Consider the following 13,765-nt stretch of genomic DNA (forward strand, 5'->3'; position numbering starts at 1 on the left):
GCCCCTGCCATACAAATTGCTTAGTACCACAAATGTTACTTTGTTCTGTATTTTCTAAAAGGGATGGTACTGGGAGGTGGGTAGTGGGTGGAACGGTTCACGGAGGTAGGTAAGGGCGGAGACAAGGGGTAAGCCCAAAAGAGGGAGTTCCTGCACCTATTCTCTGAGAAAAAAAGCCCTGGTGGGAACAAAGGTGCTTGAGGAGCGTAGGCCCCAACTTCTGCCTCCAACAGAATGAATAAGATGTAGGACTCTGTCGCTCCAAGTGCTTGCGGAGCGGATACTCTGCCCCTTGAAGATATCGCCTGAAGGTAGAGGACACTGCCTCTCAAGTGATGTCCTACTGAGGACTGCTTTCTAACAATGCAAACTGAGTCCTAGCAAGAAATCCATGACAATGAATCATTCTATCATAACGAATGTGACGAAATTAAATTATTAACTAAATGGACTAATCTTAAACTGAATGAAACAAATGCACTTCTCTAATCTTATGTTTCTTTTCTCCCTCTTCCGTGTCTCTGTAGGACTTTTCCTGACAATGACGCCCCATCCTGGCCTCTCCTGTGTCCTGTTGTCTATCTTCGTGGCTCATGGCCAATCATCCATCAGCGGGACAGACAAGCCCACCACCCCACCATTATTTACCGATCGCCCTTTTATGGTGGCCTGGGCCGCACCCACCCATAGCTGCTCGACGCGCTTCAACGTGTCTCTTGACCTGCGACTCTTTGATTTGATCGCCTCGCCCAGTGAAAATTTGGTAGACCAGAATCCCACCATCTTCTACAAGGAGCGACTGGGACTCTACCCTTACTACGACCAGCTTAATGTATCCATCAACGGAGGTGTGCCCCAAAACGCCAGCCTCCAAGCTCACCTGCTTAAGATGGTGGACGGACTCAACAAATTCATACCGTTTACCAACAAAAGTGGATTGGCGATCATCGACTGGGAGGACTGGAATCCCATTTGGCTACGGAACTGGAACGAGATGGACATATACAGGCAAGCTTCACGGCAGCTGGTGGCCTCTCGTTATCCCGACTGGTCGGACAATGATGTAAACAAAGAAGCTCAGGTTGAATTTGAAAATGCTGCTCGCGACTTCATGGTGGAAACGCTCCAGCAAGCCAGAAAGTATCGCCCCCACCAGCTCTGGGGGTATTACCTGTTCCCGGACTGCTACAACCATGACTACCTGAAGAACTGGGACAATTATACTGGCAAGTGCCCCGACGTGGAGATGTCACGGAATGACCAGCTATGGTGGCTATGGGAGGAGAGCGACGCCCTTTTTCCATCTATCTACCTGGAACCCCCCCTCCAATCTTCTGTTAACGGGCGCAAATTTGTTCATCACCGGGTGAAAGAGGCCATGAGGATCGCTCCACAACACACGGGCTACTCGCTCCCCGTCTACGTCTACACAAGACCCACCTACAAAACCAACCTCAACCTTCTCTCCCAGGTGAGAAAGCCAGCATGGTGGAAAAAAAATAAATTCAAAATCTGTATGAATTTTAATGACAGGTCCCCTTTAGGGGTATGTAAACCCCCAACAATGAACTTCCCCTATTTGCACCCTGTTGGTCTGGTAAATATCCCATTGGAAGTGGTTTCCTTTGTCTGGTTGATCAGTGCAAAAGAAAACGCCTGTTGATCCTGCCAGAAAATCCTGTGAGCTGATAATTTCCTAACCTCTCTGCCTGAGCTGAGTGTTATCAGTTACATTGTTCCCAGTTCTGTCTATGGACTACACAATGCTATGGGGACGAAGAGAGGGTGAGGTGTTCTGTAGTCCTGTTCTGGCCTCCTTTATAGATACTGTATAGTGGAAGAGCGTTGTCATCCTAGGACAATAAGTGTGTTACTGGCAGGAGCACCAGGTGAAAATAAAGAAAAAAAAATTAAAACGAATGCAGAATGCAGCCAGTGCTGGTACAAGGTCATCCAGCACCCAGGGCAAAGATGGCAAATTGTGCCCCCCCCTGCCAGTTAGAGTACCCAGTAGAGTCCCCCTTTACATCAGGTGTCCCCAGTAGACTCTCCCATTACATCTGATGTCCCAAATAGAGTCCCCCTTTATATCAGGTATACCCAGTAGAGACTCCCATTACATCAGGTGTCCCAAATAGGGTCCCCCTTTATATCAGGTGTACCCAGTAGAGTCCCCTTTACATCAGGAGTCCCCCGTTACATCAGGTGTCCCCAGTAGATTCCCCCTTTAAAACAGGTGTCCCCAGTAGATCCCCTCTTTACATCAGGTGTCCCCAGTAGAGTCCCCATTTACATTAGGTGTCCCCAGTAGAGTCCCCATTTACATCAGGTGTCCCCAGTAGAGTCCCCATTTACATTAGGTGTCCCCAGTAGAGTCTCCCATTACATCAGGTGTTCCAAATAGAGTCCCCCTTTATATCAGGTGTCCCCAGTAGAGTTCCCCTTTACATCAGGAGTCCCCAGTCTAGCCCCCCTTTGCATCAGATGTCTCCAGTAGAGCCCCCATTTACATCAGGTGTCCCCAGTAGAGTCTCCCATAATATCAGGTGTCCCAAATAGAGTCCCGTTTTATATCAGGTGTCCCCAGTAGAGTCCCCCTTTATATCAGGTGTCCCCAGTAGAGACTCTTATTACATCAGGTGTCCCAAATAGGGTCCCCCTTTATATCAGGTGTACCCAGTAGAGTCCCCTTTACATCAGGAGTCCCAAATAGAGTCCCCCTTTACACCAGGTGTCCCCAGTAGAGTCCCCATTTACATCAGGTGCCCCCAGTAGAGTCTCCTATTACATCAGGTGTCCCAAATAGAGTCCCCCTTTATATCAGGTGTCCCCAGTAGAGACTCCTATTACATCAGGTGTCCCCAGTAGAGCCCCCCTTTACATCAGGTGTCCCCAGTTGAGTCTCCCATTACATCAGGTGTCCCCAGTAGAGCCCCCGTTTACATCAGGTGTTCCCAGTAGTTTACCATTACATCAGGTGTCCCAAATAGAATCCCCCTTTATATCAGGTGTCCCCAGTAGAGCCCCCCTTTACATCAGGTGTCCCCAGTAGAGTCCCCTTTTACATCAGGTGTCCCAAATAGAGTCCCCCATTACATCAGGTGTCCCCAGTAGAGTCCCCCTTTAAAACAGGTGTCCCCAGTAGAGCCCCCCTTTACACCACGCGTCCCCAGTAGAGCCCCCTTTACACCACACGTCCCCAGTAGAGCCCCCCTGTTTACATCAGGTGTCCCCAGTAGAGTCCCCCTTTACATAATCGTTTATATAGTAATAAAAAAAACTCCATAAATCTATTCCCTAGTTTGTAGAAGCGATAATTTTTATGCAAATCAATCAATATACGCTTATACATGCAATATACGTGCTAGGAGGGGAAATGGGGAGGGGGTTTGCTTGCTAGCAGGGATGATTGGGGGATATATCTGCTAGGAGGGGAAATGGGGGGGGGGGGGGGTTTGTGCTAGGAGGGGGATTTGGAGTTGGGGGGGGGGGGATTTGTGCTTGGAGAGAAGTTTTTTTTTTTTTGTATTGTTTGTTTTTTTGGTCTGGGGGAGAGGATTTGAGTTGGTGAAGGGGGGATGGGAGGGAGGAGGACTTGTACCAGGAGGGGGGAATTCAGCAGGGGGACGGATTTGTACTGGGAGGATGGGGATTTTAGCTTGGGGCGTAAGCATGCAGATTTGTGCTCTATTTTTTTTTTTGGGGGGGGGGGGGGTTTGCTGACACATAATGCTCATACATTTTGGGGGGGGGGGGGCACAATTTGGTATGTTTGCCCCGGGTTCTAGGTGACCTTCTCCCGGCACTGGTAGCTCCACTCCATCGTGTTAGATGGAAAAAGTGGAAAATCCCATCGTATATTATGTCATACCTCATACCTATATGTAACATAGAGATAGGCGCTACTCACAAACCAGTCATTAGTCGCACCCCTTTTTCGCAATCACAACCAGGCAGACAGGACGCTCACTGGAATGCTATGACCCACTAAATATATATACAGTATCTCACAAAAGTGAGTACACCCCTCACATTTTTGTAAATATTTTATTCTATCTTTTCATGTGACAACACTGAAGAAATGACACTTTGCTACAATGTAAAGTAGTGAGTGTACAGCTTGTATAACAGTGTAAATTTGCTGTCCCCTCAAAATAACTCAACACACAGCCATTAATGTCTAAACCGCTGGCAACAAAAGTGAGTACACCCCAATTAGCCATTTTTCCTCCCCGGTGTCATGTGACTCGTTAGTGTTACAAGGTCTCAGGTGTGAATGGGGAGCAGGTGTAGTAAATTTGGTGTTATCGCTCTCACTCTCTCATACTGGTCACTGGAAGTTCAACATGGCACCTCATGGCAAAGAACTCTCTGAGGATCTGAAAAAAAGAATTGTTGCTCTCATGAAGATGGCCTAGGCTATAAGAAGATTGCCAAGACCCTGAAACTGAGCTGCAGCACAGTGGCCAAGACCATACAGCGGTTTAACAGGACAGGTTCCACTCAGAACAGGCCTCGCCATGGGCGACCAAAGAAGTTGAGTGCACGTGCTCAGCGTCATATCCAGAGGTTGTCTTTAGGAAATAGACGTATGAGTGCTGCCAGCATTGCTGCAGAGGTTGAAGGGGTGGGGGGTCAGCCTGTCAGTGCTCAGACCATACGCCGCACACTGCATCAAATTGGTCTGCATGGCTGTCGTCCCAGAAGGAAGCCTCTTCTAAAGATGATGCACAAGAAAGCCTGCAAACAGTTTGCTGAAGACAAGCAGACTAAGGACATGGATTACTGGAACCGTCTCCTGTGGTCTGATGAGACCAAGATAAACGTATTTGGCTCAGATGGTGTCAAGCGTGTGTGGCGGCAACCAGGTGAGGAGTACAAAGACAAGTGTGTCTTGTCTACAGTCATGCATGGTGGTGGGAGTGTCATGGTCTGGGACTGCATGACTGCTGCAGGCACTGGGGAGCTACAGATCATTGAGGGAACCATGAATGCCAACATGTACTGTGACATACTGAAGCAGAGCATGATCCCCTCCCTTCAGAGACTGGGCGGCAGGGCAATATTCCAACATGATAACCCCAAACACCTCCAATATGACCACTGCCTTGCTAAAGAAGCTGAGGGTAAAGGTGATGGACTGGCCAAGCATGTCTCCAGACCTAAACCCTATTGAACATCTGTGGGGTCTTCAAGCAGAGGGTGGAGGAGCGCAAGGTCTCTAACATCCACCAGCTCTGTGATGTCATCATGGAGGAGGGGAAGAGGACTCCAGTGACAACCTGTGAAGCTCTGGTGAACTCCATGCCCAAGAGGGTTAAAGCGGAGTTCCGGGCACAGAAATGATTTTTTTCTGAACATACCCCCGGGACAGTCAGGGCTAGTACATTCCACAATGGCTAGCCTCTGATCTGTCCCGGTTCGCACTTACCTGTAAGAAGAAATACTTACTTAGAAATTTTCTTCCACAGCGTTTCCATCTCGGTTGTGGGCAGCTGAAGCCGGCGCGGTCCTCTTCTCTGTCTTCTTCCGCGTCTTCGTGTCCCAGAATGCACTGCACCGGCCCCTCTCGTCACTTCCGGTGCGGCGCCGCATTCCTAAACAGCTTCTGGGCATGCCCAGAAGCTGTTTAGCAGGGGAATGCGGCGTCGCCCGGAAATGACGAGCGGGGCCGGTGCGGCGCATTGATTCCTGGGAGCGATGACGTTTAGCTCCCAGGAATCATCGCGAGGCAGGAAGTGACGGGGTGAGCCTCGGCGCTGGAGGAGGAAGCTGTCATAGGTGAGTATTTACGATCTTCAATAAAAAGGTGAGTAAACAAAAAAAAAAAATAACTATCCAATTCCTTTTCAGGTGAGGCATACCTAGCGGAGGGGCACAAAAAAAAAAAATCTTTTTTGTGCCCGGAACTCCGCTTTAAGGCAGTGCTGGAAAATAATGGTGGCCACACAAAATATTGTCACTTTGGGCCCAATTTGGACATTGTCACTTAGGGGTGTACTCACTTTTGTTGCCAGCGGTTTAGACATTAATGGCTGTGTGCTGAGTTATTTTGAGGGGACAGTAAATTTACACTGTTATACAAGCTGTACACTCACTACTTTACATTGTAGCAAAGTGTCATTTCTTCAGTGTTGTCACATGAAAAGATGAAGAAGGGTTTTTTGGTGTCTCAGGCCAATGTGATGGGACTTTGTGGGCAAGTAATAATATAAGTCAACGAAGTAAAAAGAATTTAGGATTTATTCCATTAATCATATATTATACATATTTGGGAAGTGAGATTTGTGTTTGGGTTAAGAGCCCAATGTGATAAAGAAGTAGGAAGAAGATTCAAGAGAATCTGTGACATATGTGGCTTATAGTGACAAAGATATGGATGTTGTCTCTGTGTTTCCTGTGAAGATTCCAGGAAATAGTGATGCACATTAGAGTTCTGGAGTTCATCCAGATACTGACGCGTTTCGGCTGTTTGTATAGCCTTTTTCAAAGGTTTGTCACCCAGTCTGTAATGTATGAACAATAACAATTCAGTTATTGAAAATATATGCAGTTTTTGAGTCACAAAGAGTGATAATAAGTATTTGTACATATATAGTTTTTGCCTTTGTTTCTGCAAGCTTTTTTCTGTGTCCTTATATACCTGCAGCAAGGAGCCGTGGTGCACTTGGTCTGGAAGGGTATATATTTATATACACAGGTAAGGTATGGTAGAATATGATGTTTTAAATGTTTACACAATATGCTTTTGAAGTATTTGCGTTTACTTACAGTTATTTGGATATATCGTTCATGTATTGGTAGCCAGGTAAGCTGAAGCACTATCCTGTGATGATCCGTTCTATTATAGAGAGATCATATTGGTGTCGGTCTTTGTGCTTTTACATCAAGTAATAGTGATATCTACAATATTTTGTGACTTCCAATGGTAAATGGATCAAAGATCCATTACAACTTACTTTTGCCAAGTTTGTTTAGTGGAGAAAAAGTGGTTCTTCCAGGTGCTGCAGTCCAGGTCTGTCCTGTTCCCTCTCCTCAAGGGAAGTGAGGAAAGACGCCGGCTCCCCTTGCCTTTTAAAGCTGTTCGCGCATGCGCATAGAGCGCCGCACGTAGCCCTGCTTCAATGTCCGTTATGTGGTATCTCAGTACTGCGCCTGCGCCTGGGTGATGCGCGCGCAGTACGAGCCAGTCCGAATTCGGCCGCCGACACGGGATAGAAGACCTTAGATCGCAGTCAGGGAGGGAAGAGTCTTGTAACCCTTTCAGGTCATCACATGAAAAGATAGAATTAATAGATAATACAATTAAAATACCAAAAATAAAAACTACTGACCCCAGTGGGTGAACTTCCAGGATTGCAAAGATCACACTTGGAGGCCCCAAGATTGCAGGAAGGGGGCCCACTGCAGAACTTAGGAAAGGGTCCCGCTGCGGGACCATAATAAAGGGCCCCACAAGAAGAGTAAAGGGCCCCAGGATCAGTGGGAAGAGCCCCAGGCCTGAAGGTAAGTGCCCGGCCAGGGGTCTGGGGGGCCCTTCATGGTTTCTTGCATCGGGGCCCTGAAGGTTCTATTCATGCCTCTGCTGTGCTGGTCAAGCCACTGACACCCTGACAACCCTGGGCACTGTGCAGGTCAAGCCACTGGCAACCTGACAACTAGTGACATCCCTGGTTGATGAGGAGAATGATGGGTGATCGCACAGCATCCTTATTTACTCCTCCTCATCCCTTCTACATCAGCACTGGGGTCACATTAGTAAATAGAAGAAGAGAAACTGAGGGAGAAGAGAAACCCTAGAATAGCAGTCCGTACCATTTTGCAATAGTGGAGGAATAAATCACTTCTATTGTTGGATGGCCCATGTGTATGGATGTTGCTGCCTTATGTAAAACGATTTGTTTAGGTTTTTTTTTTTACATTTTAGAATGGGGTGCCTCGAGATTGTGCAGAATTATTAAGGATGCCACAACTGAAAAAAGGTTTAGCGTACGTGTTACGTCACGTCCAGTCGACGCATTTCGTCATGTGACTCCCGTAGGGTTCGATCAACTGGTATCTGTATGGGAACGTTATTTTGACCTAGACTAGTCCAGTGAGTCATAACTTTTTGGTGAACGTTTTATCTGCCTGCACAGGACTGAAGACTTGGATGCTGTTACCTATTTTTATTGCAATTTAGTCCTGCATATATTTAGTGGGTCATAGCATTCCAGTGAGCGTCCTGTCTGCCTGGTTGTGATTGTGAAAAAGGGTGCGACTAATGACTGGTTTGTGAGTAGCGCCTACTTCTATGTAACATATAGGTATGAGGTATGACATAATATACTATGGGGTTTTCCACTTTTTCCTTCTAACACGGTGGAGTGGAGTTAAAGAAGTCAAAAACCATCCATCTGAGGAAGAAGTGCACCTGCAAAATATACCACAGATTGTTGGGATCGTACTTTCCTGAAATTTTAGCAAAATAGTTTAACAAAATTTGAAATTAGGATGGATAAAAGGCTTTAAATGATTTTGGGGGTTACAGAAGCTTCCACCTGTGGACCTGTTCTTGTGTTAAATATGACCCATCAGTAGCCTCATTACTTTATGTTTTTGTCACAAGTATTAAAAGAAAAGGAAAGGGGAACCCCTCATAATGGGCACAGCAGGTGTACAGACCTGGGAACTCAGCACAGGGATGGTGGGAACCCCTCATAATGGGCACAGCGGGTGTACAGACCCAGGAACTCAGCACAGGGATGGTGGGAACCTCTCATAATGGGCACAGCAGGTGTACAGACCCGGGAACTCAGTACAGGGATGGTGGGAACCTCTCATAATGGGCACACCAGTTGTACAGACCTGGGAACTCAGCTCAGGGATGGTGGGAGCCCCTCATAATGGGCACAGCGGGTGTACAGACCTGGGAACTCAGCACAAGAATGGTGGAAACCCCTCATAATGGGCACAGCAGGTGTACAGACCCGGGAACTCAGCACAGGGATGGTGGGAACCCCTCATAATGGGCACAGTAGGCGTTCAGACCCCGGAAACTCAGCACAGAGATGGTGGAAACCCCTTAAAATGGACACAGCAGGTGTACAGACCCAGAAACGCGATGCAGGGATGGCGGGAACCCCTCATAATGGGTACAACAGGTTAATTTCATTTTAAAATAAATATTTTTGTCTTTCATCCTTTCAGATGGATCTCATCTCCACCATAGGAGAGAGTGCAGCGCAGGGGGTGGCTGGGATGATATTTTGGGGTGATACTGACTACGCCTCAGACATGGTGAGTGCTTCTGATAATAACATGAATAACATTGTGTTCCCGCTCCCCTGTACCTATTATGTATCAATCATCAAAATAATAGAAAAAAATAACGATCTTCATATGTAGGGAGTGCCAGCTATGACTGAGTCCAGGCATCTGAGACCAATCCCAAACCTACCGCTACCCTGTAATTAGCAAATGATATAATTCCTACAGCTAACATGTACCAACCATTACATCGCATACCTAAGACCCACCTCCCTCATTACCCCCCAGCTAACCTCTGCCACTTCTAAAAGCCCTCCTTCCCCCCCTAACCACCTAACTACTATAACCCCTCCTCCAACCCTAACCACCCAACCCCTATAACCCCTCCTCCAACCCTAACCACCCAACTCCTATAACCCCTCCTCCAACCCTAACCACCCAACCCCTATAACCCCTCCTCCAACCCTAAACACTCAACCCCTATATGCCCTTCCTCCAACCCTAAACACCCAACCCCTATATGCCCTCCTCCAACCTTAACCACCCAACTTCTTTAACCCCTCCTCTACACCTACATACCCAACTCCCATAACCCCTCCTCCACTCCCAACCACCAAACTCCTATATCTCCTCTTCCAAAATAATCATCTAACTCAGATAACCTTAACAACCAACTCCGAATAACCCCTTCCTCACTCCCAACTACCCAATTCCCATAACCCCTCCTCCACTCCCAACCACACAATTCTTCTGCCCCTAACTACCCAACTTCCACAACCCTTCCTCCTCCCCTAACCACCCAACCCCTATAACTGTCCAACCTAACTACCTAACTTCTGTAACCCTTCCTCCACACCTAGCCACCCAACTGTTATAGCCCCTCCTCCACCCCTAACCATCAGAGGCGGCTCTAGGCTTTGTGAGGCCTTAGGCAAAATTTAGACATGAGGCCCCACTCACTCTCTTTGCAGGGGTTAAGGAAGAACCCCGAGGCCGAGCATCTTATTACTGCTGCTTGTGTGGGTGGGATGTGTACTGTGGCAATCACATGGGATAAATAGGAGAGGGATGGGACTGGGAACCATGGGGTAAGGGAGAAGGAGGAGGGGAAAGAAAGAAAGAAAGAAAGAAAGAAAGAAAGAAAGAAAGAAAGAAAGAAAGAAAGAAAGAAAGAAAGAAAGAAAGAAAGAAAGAAAGAAAGAAAGAAAGAAAGAAAGAAAGAAAGAAAGAAAGAAAGAAAGAAAGAAAGAAAGAAAGAAAGAAAGAAAGAAAGAAAGAAAGAAAGAAAGAAAAAGTAAAAGATGGAAATAGAGAGACAAATGAAGACAGAGAGAGAAAAAGGAGAGAAGAAGAGAAGAGAAGAGAAGAGAAGAGAAGAGAAGAGAAGAGAAGAGAAGAGAAGAGAAGAGAAGAGAAGAGAAGAGAAGAGAAGAGAAGAGAAGAGAAGAGAAGAGAAGAGAAGAGAAGAGAAGAGAAGAGAAGAGAAGAGAAGAGAAGAGAAGAGAAGAGAAGAGAAGAGAAGAGAAGAGAAGAGAAGAGAGAGAGAGAGAGAGAGAGAGAGAGAGAGAGAGAGAGAGAAAGAAAGAAAGAAAGAAAGAAAGAAAGGAATGGAGAGATATGGAGGAAGAAAGGAAGGGTGCACCTTACATCAGAGTACTCACTGGAAGGAGAAGTGCATGGATGGATGGATCAGGCACCATCTTTCTGGTTGCTGGTCTGCAATCTCCCCGCCCACACCTCATCTTCTCTGAGGAGAAAACTGTCGGGGGGTGGAGTGAAGCAGCTCTCTCTCCTCCCCGTCTGTGGACTGTGGGGGAGGGGGAAGTGTCAATGCAGCGGCTCTAGTATCTGGCTGTGATCTGGAGGTGTCGGAGAGCTCCCATTCCCCAGTGAGCTTCTCCTGATCGCAGCCCTGAATCGTAGCGGATTGTACCGTTTACAGACCGGCCCGGGACTCAAAAATGTGCTGATGGCATGGAAATCCCTGCTGCCAGCCTCCGAGGCGGCTCTTTAACTTGGCAAATTAGGCAGCCGCGAGGCCCCTGTGAGCGCGAGGCCTTAGGCGATCGCCTAATTTGCCTAATTAAAGAGCCGCCTCTGCTAACCATCAATCTCCTATAACCCCTCTTCCACCCTTAACCACCAATTTCTTATAACCCCTCCTCCACACCTAATCATCCAACTGTTATAACCTCTCCTCCACACCTAACCACCCAACTACTATAACCTCTCCTCCACACCTAACCACCCAACTACTATAACCTCTCCTCCACACCTAACCACCAAACTCCTATAACCCCTTCTCCACTCCCAACCACCCAACTCCTATAAGCCCTTCTACACACTTAACCCCTCAGGTACTATAACCCCTTCTCTGCACCTAACCACCAAACTCCTATAACCCCTTCTCTGCACCTAACCACCAAACTCTTATAACCCCTCCCCAACAGCCAACCCATTTGAGTACGTCTAGGTAGGATCTGGGAGTGACCCAGGATTGGGATCTTTTTGCAGTCACAACCTCTAATATCCTTATTTGCATTGTGTTCAATGGGTAGTTATTGTACAGATCGATGTTTCATCAGAATGTGACATTTTAGGATCTCTGAAATCTCTAATCCGAATATCCTCTTCACAGGAGACCTGCCAGAAGCTTAAGTCGTACCTGGATGGAGATTTGGGTCGATACATTGTGAATGTCACCACTGCGGCCTCTCTTTGCAGCCAGGTGCTCTGCGGTGGAAAGGGCCGCTGCCTGCGCCAAGAAAATGTCACCGACGCCTTCCTGCACCTCAATCCCGCCAATTTTGCCATCGTTCGGGCGCTTCCAGGGTTCAGTTCCCCCTTTCCTAGGTGGGTACAGGGCCAGCTTTCAGAAAGTGACATCAGTAATCTGCGTTCGCGGTTTCAGTGTAACTGTTATGTAGGCTGGAGTGGAACTACCTGCAACATCCCACCACCATCCACGTCAAACCCTGTGGGAGCTGCAGCATCCCCCACAGGCCATGTACTGGTGTGGCTACTGATGGCATACCTCTGGATTATTTTTTAAAGTTTTATTTGTTAGGTGCTTCTGAGCACCCCACTATGGGAGAACCAATCACTTTCCAAGAGAGTGCAGAGTTTTATTTTACTCTCCATCCTGGGATGAAATGGCTCTGTGTTTTCCTACCTCTAGGCAGTGCTGTATCTTGGCCTAGGCCAACAAGGCCCAGGCCTAGGACAGCACTTTGCAGGGGGGGCAGCAAAAAGCTGCAACCTGCACAAAAAAAAAAAAAACAGCCTCCTCCTGGCACGAAAAGAGTCCCCGCCAGCTTGCGCTAAACTTTTTGTATAGTGCCAGTCTTATGTGGTGAATTGGGCCAGAGGGCAGGGTCCAGGAGGCAAATCAGTCTGGTACCCCCATAAAGCGGTCACACTGCTACCTACCAGTATGAAAATACCGGCCGATCAGGACATTTGAACAGACCGCAGGCCGCCGACCACACTTAATACAACTGCCCCGACGGCCGCCAATGCTAATAAGTGTGGCACTGCAGCCAAATGCTCCGCCTACTCTCTTCTGCCCCCCAGGCACTGATGGGCACTCATATGCTGCACTAATGGGCGCTAATAGGCTGTACTGATGGGCACTAATATGCTGCTATGATGGCCACTGATAAGGAGGCAATGGTGGGTACTGATAAACTGTACTGATGGGCACTGATGAGGCTGAACTTATGGGAACCGATGAGGCTGCACTGATAGACTGGTTGTGGTCTGGGGTTTACAGATGACAGGACGGGTCATAAACAGGAAGGGGTGTGGCCTTTACAGGAAGGGGTGGGTCATATTTAAATTAGGGGGGTGCACAAGTTTAGTCAGGCCTAGGGCAGCACAAAACCTAAATACGCCACTGCCTCTAGGTCTACACCTGCCGCTACGCAGTGTTAGGTACAAGGATGAGCAGATCACCTTGGAGCCCACCAATCCTAGAACTCCTGTTTCTGGAGGTTCAGGAGGATGCTTTGTAGCAGTAGCTGCTTTGTTTTCGATCATTGCAGTCCTTTATACCCTGGTTTGGTAGCTCAGGGGTTAATAGCGGCAAGACGCTTAGGGAATGTACCATTGTGCCATTTATGGTGCCCCAAGATTTACATTGTGCCTTATTTTGGTTGTGTGTCTCTATGCTGTCAATAAGAGCCTTCTAATTTGGCTGAGCTTTGTATGAAGGATACATTTGGGGGTCAAGACTTAAAAAAAGAGGCTATAATGTTTTTTATCAGTTTTGTTATTAATAAAAAAAAACTATGTTTATAATTTACTTGGAAAAAAAAAAAAATTATTAAACCTAAATCCGTTCTTTAAAGCCACGTATTTGAGCAGAGGCTGCCCAAAGAAGTTTGATAAGGTATGGAAGATCTGGCTGGAGAGCCCTGTCTCTGTCTCATAAGCAGTGTTGGGGTAGTTACTCAAAAAATGTAACTAGTTACTAGTTACTTCTGTAAATTGTAACGAGATTACTTTACTAGTTACT

At 47.3% G+C, this 13,765-nt stretch overlaps 1 protein-coding gene across 1 annotated transcript; it reads left to right on the plus strand.

Annotated features, from left to right (window-relative positions):
- Positions 1-538: 538 nt before the first annotated feature.
- Positions 539-12,301, plus strand: LOC309562114 (hyaluronidase-2-like; the record flags this gene model as incomplete). The annotated part of the gene is made up of 3 exons (XM_082266245.1): positions 539-1,471; positions 9,190-9,279; positions 11,888-12,301. Exons 1-3 carry the CDS (start codon positions 542-544, stop codon positions 12,299-12,301), a joined length of 1,434 nt encoding a protein of 477 aa, XP_082122371.1. The 5' UTR covers positions 539-541.
- Positions 12,302-13,765: the final 1,464 nt, after the last annotated feature.

The sequence above is a fragment of the Pelophylax lessonae genome (assembly GCF_965119305.1).
Source record: "Pelophylax lessonae genome assembly, chromosome: 8".
NCBI lineage: Eukaryota > Metazoa > Chordata > Amphibia > Anura > Ranidae > Pelophylax > Pelophylax lessonae.